This window comes from Prionailurus viverrinus, chromosome D4 (assembly GCF_022837055.1).
Source record: "Prionailurus viverrinus isolate Anna chromosome D4, UM_Priviv_1.0, whole genome shotgun sequence".
Lineage (NCBI taxonomy): Eukaryota > Metazoa > Chordata > Mammalia > Carnivora > Felidae > Prionailurus > Prionailurus viverrinus.
Window position 1 is genome coordinate 78871324 of NC_062573.1, and position 14513 is coordinate 78885836.

Here is a 14513-nt window from a genome sequence, read left to right on the forward strand (position 1 = left end):
ATTAAATTGTTTCTACCATTGAAATCCAACATGTGTGGGATGGTAGTGGTATTGGTGGTTGGGGGAAGGAAGTGGAGCAGTTCCGTATTTTCACCCAAGCTTTCTTGTAGTTAACACAGGAACCCCAAAGCCGCATCTCTGGTGCAGAGCTCTTGTACTTTAAAAATCTGTGAGACCTGTTTGCAGGTAGTCAGCTTCCAGTGCGCTGCCCATGGGGGGTACCCACATTGCAAAGTGGTGCCTGGGAGCTTTTTCTCCACCAGGAAATGTGCTCCTGTGGACCCAGCAGCGCGCCCCTGGCTCCCCGGTCACCCTGCTTCCTCCCGGAGGGGATCCCGCCCTGGGGGAGTCTCTACGTTGCCAAGAAGGCTGTTTCTAATGATCTCTGATCTGTGTGCCAAACCTGCCTTCTGGTTTGTTTGTCTCTAATCCTCACATTGGCTTTTTGTTCTTGGAGTGGTTGGAATGGATTTTAGTTTGGGTTTTCTTCATTTATAATCACTGTGGAATGTCATATACTGTGAAATGCTAAGTAGGGATGAGCAGGAAAGCTGCTTAAAATCCCACCAGTATGCTGCAGCCCGTCATTTCTAAATCTGATTAACACTTAGCACCTGCCAAGCAGCCGGAATGATTACAGGCTCATATTTTAAATTCTTTTTGTGTTGGTGCTTCCCCCCACTTGCCTACTGTGGGAAATGCAACCTACGGCACCGAGGAGTTAAGAAGTCACAGCCTCACTTGAGTTGTATTAGTATTAATTACCTGTGCAGATCTTGGATAATTGAAGCAATTACTCTTCATTTCAGCTCCAGGGCCTGGAATGGATGGTTTCCCTGTATAATAACAATTTGAACGGGATCTTAGCTGATGAAATGGGGCTAGGAAAGACCATACAGACCATTGCCCTCATCACTTATCTGATGGAGCACAAAAGACTCAATGGCCCCTATCTCATCATTGTTCCCCTTTCGTAAGTAAAGTCATTTATTTCGCACTATCTTTCCCTAGGTTGTAGACTGCCCTCTTAGTAACTCATCTTTGTTTTTTCATTTAAGGCAGAATTTTAGCAGGTCGTGGGATTACCAAGAGCATCTAATCTGGATTTAGGTTTTCACTGCCCACTCTCCCCCTCAACCCCCGGCCTCTTTGAATGGCTGTTTAAACACAGGACAAAGTGATTTTATCAGCCATTAGCCCTGTAGTCTACACAGCCTGCACAGGGCACAGTTAGGTCTTATTCATTGTGACACCTTAAGTGACTCCCGAGGTGGAAAGGCTTGGACATATTTTTTTTTTTTTAAGATTTCTTTGATAGCTTTCCCTTGTCCCATTTCCAAAAGGTTGCAGAAATTCAAAAAGTATGTCTTATTCAACCTGCCTTCGCTGTATCTTTTAAAGCAGAAGCTAAATCACAGTCGTAACTGAATTTTGCATTAAACTGCCTTTGGTACATGCAGGTTAATTTCAGCCATCAGGATGGGTCTTGCTGTTCTCCATTCAGTTCCCAGAGCCTGGCCCACTGTGCGTCTCCTCAGAGGTCTTTCTCTGACTCTTCTGAGAGAAGGAATACCTGTTCAGAAGAGACCCCCTTCCAGAATGGGGTCTCTGGCTGTGGGTGTTAGATTACAGTTTTAGTCCCTGAGATCTTTGTCGATCCCAGTGTTGGTACAGTCTTGGACCTTAAGAAAAAAAGGATTCTGGTTTAGCCTTTGCAAATTCGGTCCAAACGAGGACTATTTATTTGCAAGCCTTCTGAATCTGCATTATCCAAATCCGTGGTATTTAGACATCCTTTGTATTATATCTATGTTTCAAGTATATATTTTGCTCTTTACCTATATTGTTCATGTTCAGACTCCTATATTACGGTGATGTTTTCAGGGATTTAAAAAAAAGGGCATTCAATGTTTTTCCCTTACTCTATCTTCACATATTTATTTAATATTTTCATGTGCTTTTTATAAAATTTCTTTTTCCTGACTCAACTTTTCTGTGCACTTACATGGCTGCTTCTAAAGAGTCCCCACATCACTCTGGCAATTGCTAAGGTTTTTCTTCCCCCTCTATGTTTATGCATTAATTTTTTTTTTCCTTACGAGATTTCTTAGGAACTCACACACACACTTGTCATGCTTTGGGGCATCTTATTCTCCACTTATCTCTTATTTCCACACCTTTAAAAGAGATACTTAGTTGAGATAATTTATAGTCTCTAGCCCCTTTCAAGGTGAGGCCTGAGCATGAACAAGAACATCTTTTTAACCACTGATTTTTCATACAAATGCCTTTTTCTCTGAATGTTTTCTTTTTTGTTCCATAGGACTCTGTCTAACTGGACATATGAATTTGACAAATGGGCTCCTTCTGTGGTGAAAATTTCTTACAAGGTTTGGAATGCTGTATTTATATATAAATGTGGAGAAGCAAAAAATAGACCCTATTTTTTTTTCTTCGTTCCATATGCACATCTGTGAACTGTATTTGGTTGTAAAGTTTTGTCATGTACATCATGTACCAAACAGTGTGAGTTAATCATCCCAAGAAGATTACTGTAATAAACCATAATTACTTTCAGATAGTGAAATGCAGAAGAAAATTGTTAATTATCATATTGCGAGGTTTCTGATGAGAGTAATACAAATGACAAATATCGCGCATTCCGCGTGCCTCTATGCCCACGGTTCCCGCAAAGTTCGCAATTACCCGGGCGCTTGGGCTGCCTGCTGCACGGTCCCATAGAAATGAAGCATTCCACCAGGGCAGCAGGGTCTCTGCTACCTCGAGTTTGCCATAATTTCCTTTTCTCTCTTTCCCCACCCTCAGTTTTCACTGGGAAAGCCTGTCTGTAAGGGTCTGAAAACTGTCCAGATGTGTGCGATTTTGCCAAGCACTTTCTTCCTGGATAATGGATCTGTATATGATAATGCATATATGTGCAATTCTCAGTCACGTGTCTGGGCTCCATTAAGCCATGAATAGTGAGACAAAATGCTCACATTACTTCCATTGGGATATATATATATATATATATATATATATATATATATATATGTATATATGTATGTATTTCTTTCCATTCAGGGCACCCCTGCCATGCGTCGCTCCCTTGTCCCCCAGCTGCGGAGTGGCAAATTCAACGTCCTCTTGACTACTTATGAGTACATTATCAAAGACAAGCACATTCTTGCAAAGGTATGTTTGAAAAAAAAAAATTCTTTTACCTCTAATTATGGACCATTGCACTGGAGCGTAAAGTATTCCCCAAATTATACTCGCTACTATAATTTGATCATTAGATGGCTTCTCTCCCTTCCCCTTGCCCTCTCCCTCTCGCTGTCTCCCTCCCTTCCTCTCTCTCTCTCTCTCTCTCTCGCTCTCGCTCACTTGCAGAGTCAGATATATTTTGGTCTTGGGTTTTAATTTTATGCATGCTTTTTTTTTTGGCATATGTCATTGATTCTGCTTCTCTTACCTAGCCTCTCATAGTTAATGAGTTTACATCTCTTAAGAAATTCACCTGGGCTCCCTCTGCAACTCTTTTTCTCTCCAGTGGCCCTGAACCTGCTTGTGGAAGAAATAATTGTTTTTGCTGCCCTGGGTTATTGTCAGCCGCGTGACTTCATTCCTCTGGTGCCTTTGTCTCTCCAAAGATGAGTGGGCACCTCTCCATACGAACATTCATCCAGGCTGGGGCTTTGGTGCTATTCCTGTGTTAGGTTTTCCTGGGAAAATAATGGGCTATTGTTTGAATTACTCTGGGCTGTTTCTCTATTTACTTGAACCTGAGAGAGGCTTGTTTTCCACCTGCAACCTTCATGGCTCTTAATTTGTACGTCCTAAGTTGTCCTTTAGCCATAAAATAGAAAAGTGTTTTTCACTTATATCACCTTGCCTCCCGATGGGTTCTTGCCGAATGACAGAAATACATTGGTTCATGGGAGCAACTATGAAAACTTCCTTTTGTTTTCCCCTTTGGTAATTTCTTTTTACCCCACGGTGCTACCAAAGTGCTATAATCTGAAACTAAGTTATGGCCAGAACTGAACGGAATCCCTGTTTCTTGGACCTGTTCTCTCTCTGCCTTAAACCTTTGCTCTGGGAATGGAGTGCTCCCTTCGTGGCATCACAGGAAGTAACATACAGGAAGTGTGCTCCCAGGGGGGTTTAATAATTGAGATGACAGTGGCAATAGTGCTGTGTTCCTGCTCCTCCGGCTCAGAGATGAATTTGACGTTGAACATGTCAAAAATGACATGTTTTCAATATTACTGCGGGAATGTGTTTGCACATTTGAGATTCTTTAAAAAAAAACAACACCCTATCACATCTTCTGCGTATGTATTTCAGAATTCATCAGAGATGCCTGGTAATGAGATGAATTGCTTTTATTTGTTACTGAGGCTATAGAAAGGGATAGTAATATTTTGCCCAAGCAGAAGACCTAATTGGTAAATTAGCAAATTAGCAAAATCAGCGTCCCCTGATTCCTTGTTTGTTAGGTCATAAGCTAAATTAGGAAATTAGATTAGAATGCTTACTTGAATACATTTTTATCTGCTGGCCTCTTTTCATGCTGTTGGTAAGCTTGGGACAGTTGTCCGTACAGCTTGGTTCTTAAATGCTTTTCTTAGAAATGGTGAAAGAAGAGTAAACAACCCCAAACTCTGGTAGTTTCTTTTACCCGAACATCCCAGCCTGGCGGATGATTTTATTTCTTTTCCCCCGATTTTACCGTCACTTCTCATGAGGAAGGCAGGAACCACCTAAAATACTTTGCTAGTCTCCCTCCTCTCTCTGGGAGCTTTGCAGCAGGATCCAGGGACATCTGAGCACCGGATGCTTTTCTTGGCCATTTCCACTGTTTTGTAGGGAATGAATAGGCTTAGTGGCACATTCCTTATTGTTCTCACTTAAAGAAACTGAGACCAGTGACCTTGAAGAGGGCTGAAGGGTAAGTTATGAGAGAGGAAGGGGCCAGTGTCTAGTAGACTTAGGAGGGAAGATAGTGTCAAATGGCCATTCTTTATTTTTAAAGCAGTAGTCATGCTGGGAAAGAAGATTGTGTTTAATTCCGAAGTTCTGGCACAAATAGCCGGATGATATTTTAGCATTGTCTTCAGTGCTAGTGAGTATGTCCTTTCATTTTAGCTATCTCAAAAGAGTGATCCTAGATCTGGCAGGTAGGGAATTTGTCTGAACCGAGAGACTCCAAGTTGCCAGATCTTCTTCTTTTTTAAGAGAAGCTGGATGTCCAGATTTTTATGTGAAATATTCCAACTTTGAAATGTTAGCAACTCATTCAAATTAAAAAGAAAAAAGAACACTGAGCTGAGCCAAGCCCCAAAGGTACTAGTCAGCCAATATAATAATAGAAAAGAAGGCATGAAGCCGGAAGAGCTCAGCTCTAAGTACCTGCTGACGCCACCTTGGAAAACCAGTCAGTAATCTCTGCTTTAAGTGGAGAGCTCTCTTCTGTACTTTCTAGGAGCAGAGGCAGCATGAACACTAAATCTGAGATAGCATCAATAGGAGGGGTGTTGGGGGTCGAGACACAGGAGCTAGTCCTGGCCCGACCACTTCATTCTGGGCTAAGTTCCCTTCTTTGGGAAGGGTGGTTTGGAATCACATGGCCCCTATGCAGCATTGTGGCTTTGACGTTCCATCATCACATGACGTCTAACATGATCCATCAGGTATGGGAAATAGACTGTTGAGATTCTTTTATCCTAGGGGGAATCACACTGTATTATTCACAAAGTATGAATTCTTTGGTTTTCCTCACCACTGCCTGCCTGTGGTATTTTCCCTAGCTCACCACATGTTGGTCCTTCCTCATGTGTTACAGATTCGGTGGAAATACATGATAGTGGATGAAGGCCACCGAATGAAGAATCACCACTGCAAGCTGACTCAGGTCTTGAACACTCACTATGTGGCCCCCAGAAGGATCCTGTTGACCGGGACCCCACTGCAGAATAAGCTTCCGGAACTCTGGGCCCTCCTTAACTTCCTCCTCCCCACGATTTTTAAGAGCTGCAGCACGTTTGAACAGTGGTTTAATGCTCCATTTGCCATGACTGGAGAAAGGGTACTGGTCTAACTTTTGTATTTTTCACGTATGGGAATGAAATGAACATAAGGAACCCAAAGCCAAGAATGGTAGTGCCACAGAAAGCCCGTAGGGTGGTTTACAGTGTTGCTTACTTTACAGAGCTAATCAGTGGATGCATATGTTCTCTTTCCAGGGTTATTTTCTGTCCTAGGAAAATGGTCTAGGATCCTAGAATCTAGGTCCTTGGTCTTTTGCCAACATGTTAAGTAGGCCAGCAGAGAATGTTCCTGACTGTTGGAATGTTTATCTACAAGGGCCACAGGGAGGATGAACGGGAGATATTTGTTGAATCAGTTTAACCAGATCAACCGAATCAATTGAGCACAAACCTTAAAACAGATATTTCCTTGTTGTAAACTTGAGCTTCTCGTCAAACTATATCCCCCTGAAGAATTTGTGTGTAAAACTGAGCTAGTCCACACTAATTCTCTGTACACATTTTTTTTTTCTGGCTTTTGTGTGAGCCTCAGTTTCGTGTCTATATAAATGCTCCTCAGATCCCGGAGCAGCCATTTTCACATTCCTTATTTTCATTCCTTCCACCATCAATTTTTGTCTTGGAGCTCATTTCTGAAAGGAAGACACGGGCCATTGCAAGAAAAGAAATGGGTACCTGTCCTTTTGATTAGTGGTTTCTTAACTGTGGGATTGAAAAGCCACTTAGAAAGCTGTCGAGACATTTATGTTGGAACTCTTCAGCCCTTGAATTTTGAAGTACGTTATAGGGATCTTTGCCCTTTGTCAGAAATTCAGTGGCTTGCCCGTGTGTAGAAAGCAACGCCAATGAAATCTGCTCCCTAGAGGTTCATAGAGGAAGGTGACACAGAGTTCTAGACGAGGTTATGTATAGAGGGTGGAAGGAGATCAGGGCAGAGGAAAGGAAGAGTGAGGTAGAGAGGCTTGGAAGGTCACCAACACAAACTAGATCTGCTCTCTTTTTCTTTTCATGTTCAGGCCACATGGCCTTGGTGTGTTTCTGCATCGGAGACAATCCAAGTTAAGAGCCCTAGCTTAACGCTTCAGCTTCGAGTGAGAACACACGAACTCTTGCCCCTTCCCTCGGGTTCTGTCTCAGCCTTCAGTAAGGCTTTGTTGCAGTCCTATCCAAAAGATTCTCAACTGGGAAGCTGGGGGCTCTGGCCCCTTTTCCATGGAACTGCACATTAAGACAAAGACACCCATTTAGAGTCCATTTTATTTCCACCTGGCACATGGGAAGAGAATTCAGAGGTAATGAATGACCTGGCCTTCGTGCTGCACATACAATTTCAGTCGTGCATTGCAACAAATAAGAAAGGTAGCCTAAAGTGTTATTAAGTGAAACACCATTAAAAAAAATGTCCGACTCACCTGAGGTTCTCTTGTAGGTGGACTTGAATGAAGAAGAAACTATATTGATCATCAGGCGCCTGCACAAGGTGTTGAGACCATTTTTATTGAGGAGGCTGAAGAAAGAAGTTGAATCCCAGCTGCCAGAAAAAGTATGTTGCAAAATCAAAAAAGTGGTGGCTTCTCTCTGCACCTTCACTTGTGTTTCTGAAACAGCAGGCTTGTGTTTGAGTCACAGGTGGTGTCGCGGAAATAGCGTGATGTCCTTTTTTTGTTTGATAGAAGCTAGAGATTTTAGGGTAGGGAGAGAAGGGAAATTTTGGTGTCTCCAGCCCAGTTTCCTAAGGCTCTGGGGCAGATTTTATAAAATTAGCAAATTCATAGAGTCTGCTTACATCTTAGCTTTAACTTACCTTCCCTTAACCTTGTGTTCGTTTAATGTTGTACTGTAACTTTAGGGTGGTTTTTTTTTTTTTTTAAGTTATTGGCCTCATTGAGTTTACTCTTGCAGGAGCCACAGAATTGATGTGCTGGTGAGTCAAACAAGGACATGAGTTTGGGGCTTGAATCATCAGCAAAAGGCCTACTAGACATTTGCCAGGTTTCCTAGAAATTTATTGAATGCTTGTGATGCTTGTGATGCCACTGTTCTGATAGTAAGTGAAAAACAAGAGTTCCTGCAAATTATAGACACATCATCTAATTATTCTTGGACAGGGATTTTGTCCTGCACCATAAAAAGTAACTTCCTGTGAACCTTTTAGGCAGGTATTTATCAGGACTTTTCAGTGCCTTAGAATGTCTATTGAGCCCTTCCCTGCACATTTTTTGGTTTGACCTGGGTATTAGTTTAATATGTTTCTGATCCTATTTTGGAAGCACACACTTCTGAGTTCTAAATTATATTGTCTTAAAGATAGATTGTTTGACATTGTATATGACTTGGATGAGATATTTGGATTTGAGTTTTCTCCATAGATGAGCCAGTTCAGGAATGTATATTTTGCATCATTGTGTTTTTCTGTGTAAGGGCTCTATTTTTTTGGACAGATTGGCTCATCCTGTTCATTTTTTAAGTGGGAGTTGACAGGGTAGTATACAAAGCTGATCTCTTTATTAAGACCGAATTCTGTTCCTAATTTCCCTACTCATTAACAGTCAGGAAGAAAAGGAATTAAGAATAAATACAGTCCTTATATCATTCTTATCCCAGCAGAAGACTAAATAAGTATTTTATTTTGCTAGTGAATGGATCCTGGGGATTGAATGTGGTTGATATTTCTTTGACTTCCTGTGGTCTTGGTGTCTTTGGGTAATCCCCTTACTGGACCGTACTTCTTGAATAAACTGGGGCATGGGTCCATTGGTCAGTGGCCCCCTCTAACTACTTGTCATTATACTGTTACTGACATCCTGAAAGGTATAGAAGTGGATGTTAATAATTTTAACGTATCCTATACTTCTTTTGTTTCTTTAGAAGTATAAAATAAAAGGTAACTAACCGAAGTCCTTCATTTATTCATTTCATAATACTTGTTACTTTTGTTTACTTATTTCCAGGACTGGGTAATATAGACAGATTTTTAAAAACACATCACATGGGGTACATGGCTGGCTCAGTTGGTGGAGCATCCAACTTCAGCTCAGGTCATGATCTCACAGTTTGTGGGTTCGAGCCCCACGTCGGGCTCTGCGCTGACATTGGGATTCTCTGTTTCCCTCTCTTCTGCCCCTCCTCCGCTCGCTCTCTGTCTCCCAAAATAAATAAATAAACTTATTTTAAAAATCTTAAAAAAGAACACATCACAAGCTGGAAGTATGCCCTGTTTTAAGAAAATCCATTATATAAGGCGCCTGGATGGCTCACTCAGTTAAGCATCCAACTCTTGTTCGGCTCAGGTCATGATCTCACGGCTGTGGGATCGAGCCCTGTGCTGGGCTCTGCCCTGAGCATGGAGGCTGCTTCATATTCTTTCTCTCTCTCCCTTTGCCCCTCTCCCCTACATGTGCATTCTCTTTGTCTCTCTCTGTCTCCCTCTCTCTCTCTCTCCCTCTCGCTCTAAAAATAAGTAAATAAACATTAAAAAGAAAAGAAAACCCATTATATAAAACTCCCAGCTTGCCCAGAGTAAGGGTTATGGGGTGATCAGTTTGTGTCACAGAGGAATTCTTTGCTTTACTAAACTACTTTTTCTCACTGTTCCTTTCACAAGAGAGCTTCCTGAGTATGGATAAACTTAAAAAAAAAATTAGGATTCGATTTTCGAGAGCATGTCTTCTGCATAAACTACACTTTATATTCTTTAATACCTAGAGTATTATTTGAGGTATGGTAAATGCCCTGTATGTGGTATATTATCTGTGGATAAGCTGCCTTTTATGGAGGCAGCTCGTGGAGTAGGAATAACGGGCCCTGCCTGCCGGAGCGGACATGGGTCCCCCACTGCCTGTCTCTTACTAACTGTGTGGCGTTGGTCAGTTAATCCAGTGAGTCTCAGTGCTCCTCTCAGTGAACTGGAAAATAAATAATACCTGCCTTCCTACAGTCATTGAGAGGATTCATGGAGGTGGCACTTCTAAGTCTCAGCCTGGCATGCTGCGATACACCCTGGACCAGTGACAGTTGCTGCTGCCATGTTCCTTACTGTCTACACGTGTTGCTGTGTCTGCTGCTGACTTGAAGTTCTCCTTTGTGTTCACCTCAAGTTCTTTGTCACCTTCCGCTCCTCCTTGCCTTTTCTGGGGCCCTCCCCCATTCTGTGCCCATAAACCTTTCCAGGTGAGTAGGGAGCTAATCACACTGCTTGTGCATGTAGCTGTTGATGTGGTTTGGCCTGTGTTCCTTCTCTTCTTTTTTTGTCTTGTTAGGCTTTTTTACCTGAGGGAAGTTGGTTGGCCATTAAAGTGGCATCCTGGGGCGATAAGGAGCTTCCTTCTGCCCCCATCTGCTTACAGATGGTGTATACACACACACACACACACACACACACACACACACACACACACACACGTGTGTTACATACATGTGTGTTTATATTACATATACATATCACAGGTGTAATATAGCATACACCAACATAGAAATGGTGTCATATACATATACATATATGTATATTTATTACATACACGTGTGTATATGACATATATATGTATGTTTATTGCACGCATATGTGTACATATTACATACACATATTACAGGCGTAATATATCATATACCAACATATAGATGGTATCATATACATAGACAGGTGTGTATATTACATACATAGTGTATATATTACATATACATATCACAGGTATAATATATGCCAACATATAGATAGTATCACATACATAAACATAGATGTATACGTATTACATACACTTGTATTTTACATATACGTATTACAGATGTGATATGTGTAAACATACAGATGATAAAATGTACACACACGTGTATGTATTATATATACCTATTACAGGTGTGATAAACCAGACACCACAAACAACGTGTACGTCTTTCTCAGCCTGTATAAAGAACTGGATAGGAATTATGGCTGATGGTAGGAAAAGGCTACATATTCCATAGTAAGAATTCTCAAATGCTCTCATGAAACGCAACCAGTTAGGAAAGTGTTTTTTCATTTTATTTCTAACTTTACATATGATAAAATCTAGTCTCTCGGGTATACAGCTCTGTGGGCTTCGGCAAATGCATAATCCTGTTAACCGTACCCACAGTCAAAATACAGAACGTTTCTACCTCCCAGTACCCCCCAGCCCCGCCCAGATCCCCTGGCGCTGCTTGTTTTTAGCCAAATCGTCTCTGGAACCGTTAGCCTCGTGCGACCCCGGATCTGTTTTCCATCCGTATAGCTTTGCCTTTTCCAGACTGTCACGTGGATAGAATCAGTCATCGTGTCTCATCAGACCTTCTGCATCTGGATTCTTTCACTCAGTACAGTGTGTTTGAGCTCCATCCAAGTTGTTGCCTGTATCAATGGTTGCCTCATTTGTATTGTTGAGTAGCTTTCTGGTCTGTGGGTGCACCGTGGGGTGTCTGTCCATTTATTTGAGGGGACAGTTGGGTTGTTTCTGGTTTTTGATGATTGTGGATCCACCTGCTATAAACACTGTGCATGGGTTTCTGCGTGAACATAGCTTTTCATCTCACTCCAGTGGGATTGCTGGGTCCTGTGGTAAATGTACACATAGCTTTACAGGAAGTTCTCTAAACTGACTTGTTTTCTAAGCTTCCTGAACCATTTTGCAGTTGCACCAGCAGTGTCTGAGCTGGGCGTTTCCTCCACATTCTCGTCAGTACTCTTTGAGTGTCATCAGCTTTCTTGACCTTTTTGGCCATTTCAACAGGGGTGCACTGGTACCTTGTCATAAATTTGCATTTCTCCATTTTCCACTGATGTTGGGCATCTTTTCATGGCGTATTTGGCCTCCATATACCTTCTTTGATGAAATGGTGCTCAAATCTCTTGCCTGTTTTTTTTTATTGGATCGTTTCTTATCGTTGAGTTTTAAAACAGAAAAGCTCTTCAAAATTCAAAATATATTCCATATGTATTAAATAGTAATTCTGTCTAGTGTAGCTGGAGTAGGCTCAGGAACCTGTACTCCCTCTGATGAAACTAAAACAGGCATCTAAGGGCCAGAATTTTGGGATGTGCAGCCCTGTTTCATAGAAAAATTAGCTTGAGTAGGTGAGTTTTTAATAAAAATTTGTTTTAATCCATGAGTAATAATGTAATAAGTCTAATGATACATCTAATGAGCAGGGGGGATGTACTGTCCCCCCAGTGCCTCCAACACCACCACCAATTTGTCACATGAAATCCATTCCTTCCACTCAGGAAAGAAAGGCAGTTCATACAAAAGGACGTATGTAAAACCTAACGTAAACTAAATAAAAATTGATTTTGTGATTTAGCCCCCGTTTGGGGTCGTCTATGCTGACTCTCCACTTTGTTAATTCATATAATCAAGAAGCAACTCTACTTGCAGTCGGCTATGTACATACTGATGTCTAAATATGCTCAAATATGTGTACGATGCCTGAGGTTGACTAGAGGCTGACCTACCCAAAATCGATCCTGATTTTGATGTCATCTGTGTAAAACCACAAACAGGCTTCCCTTAGATGGGCAACTTGTGTCTTCCTTATATAAATCCGTGGAGTGCTTGATGTGATTAATCATTACTTCAGGGCTCTCACACCACAGATTCCAGAACTTGAGACTTGCAAATATTTAATGTTATTGTTTGGAAACCTCAGTTCAGAAAGTGGTAATATGTCACACAGCGTAGTCTACATTGCTTGGGCCAGTAACATACCCTTTCGGGAGGGAAGTTGAAAGTGAAGAGTAGTATTCAGGAGGAAACTATGGCTAAAGCTTGAAAACTTTTATGGGGTTGTGTGGAGCAGACTCTGGGCCAGTACAGTCACCTGATGTGGCTCCTTGTAGGGACCAGTTTGGTCATTTACTAACATAAGAATTCTTAGCAGACAATTATTCTGAGTGTAGCTCAGTACCTCACTTTCACACATGAACAAAAATAGCCCCAGTGGCCCTCGCCAATCTCACTTGTTGGGGGGATTCTCCCTATTAAAGAGGCACAGATTTCATTCCTGCAGCACCGGCATATCTCAAGGAACCTCTGCGTTCATGCCATAATCAGGTGCCATCACATCTCTCGGACCCGGCAGTTTAAGGGGCATGAGCATCATAGAAACTTCTTTCACTTGGTTCCTCTTGGTCTCTGTGTCTACTTAATAATCGTTTAGGCTTCCCTTTTCTCAACACATAGCTCTCATTGCCTGCCTGCTGTGTGTATGGCTGGGCTAGAAGATGTGGGAGCCACACCAGAAACAGACATGGTGTGAGAGGTCAGACATGGTGTGGAGACGAGGTCTACTCACCTTGAACAAGGACATGACCATGAAAGGCAACATCATCCAGCCCATGTGGATGAGTAATGCAGGCATTCAAGCACTCCAGGGCAGAGGTCTCCAGAGCAGGCACTTCAGGGAGTGTGTTTGAGCAGGGGTGCGTACTGGCAGTCCATTGGGGTATGGGAAGAAGGTTTTAGAACTTGCATTTATATTAACTTTTTAAAAAAATGTTTCTTCTTCGCGAGCAATCAGGGGAAGGGCAGAGAGAAAGGGAGACACAGAATCTGAAGCAGGTTCCAGGTCCAAGCCATCAGAAAAGAGCTTGACACGGGGCTCGAACCCACAAACCGCGAGATCATGACCTGAGCCAAAGTCGGGCGCTTAACCAACTGAGCCACCGAGGCACCCTAACAAAGCTTAATTTTTTTTTTATTTTTAAAAGTTAATATAACCCAGGAATAAATAAACATTAAAAATATTTTTAAAAATTGAGCTCTGTTGACATTTAGCATACAGACTGGAATGGGTACCCATGCGGTGTGCATGGGAGAAATGAGTCACGTGCCTGGGTTGGATTGGGTAGGTCATCCCCAGGGGGAGTGTGAGGGGAAACACCACTACCCGGGCATCTGGCAGCCCACCCACCCTCACAGCCCGGCTTCTGCACTTCTTGCCTCTTGTGAGGCTATGCTGAGTTCCCTGTACCCAGATCAGAGGATGTAAGATGGTCTGATTTTAACTAACGCAACACTCCTGGCCCCCATAACGGACAAAGAACTTAAAAAGATTCCACAAGGGACTGCGGGTTGAAAGCAAGAAGAAGAGCATAAGCATAAGTCAACAGTAAGAAAAAGGCAGTCCGGCCTCTCTTGCTCCTGGTGTGAGTTTTTATTAACTACATCACAGGGTAATTGGGCTGCAGTCGGCCAAAAAAAATTAGATGTCGTCAAATTGGACCCTTGAAATAAATTAGCTGCCCTTAACATTGATGACTATGCCCTAAGAGCCATGTGTGTCTTCAGATATTAAAGCTAGTGCCTACGTATAATTCATAAGCAAATATATGGGCATGTGTTGGGAAGATGTGCTCTCGTATGTCTACCTGAGAAGGGGATGCCTTCAAGAAAGTTTAATAGTTGGGGTGCCTGGGCGGCTCAGTCAGTTAAGCATCTGACTTTGGCTCAG

At 42.2% G+C, this 14513-nt stretch overlaps 1 protein-coding gene across 8 annotated transcripts in view; it reads left to right on the forward strand.

The window, feature by feature from the left end:
• The window catches only part of SMARCA2 (SWI/SNF related, matrix associated, actin dependent regulator of chromatin, subfamily a, member 2), a 180726-nt gene that overhangs the window by 66482 nt on the left and 99731 nt on the right, over positions 1–14513 (forward strand). For all 8 annotated transcript variants that reach the window (XM_047831352.1, XM_047831354.1, XM_047831357.1 and 5 more), the window contains exons 15-19: positions 810–973; positions 2324–2390; positions 3085–3195; positions 5849–6091; positions 7483–7596. In XM_047831352.1, coding sequence (XP_047687308.1) covers positions 810–973; positions 2324–2390; positions 3085–3195; positions 5849–6091; positions 7483–7596 — 699 coding nt within the window. The remainder of the gene's footprint in view (positions 1–809; positions 974–2323; positions 2391–3084; positions 3196–5848; positions 6092–7482; positions 7597–14513) is intronic.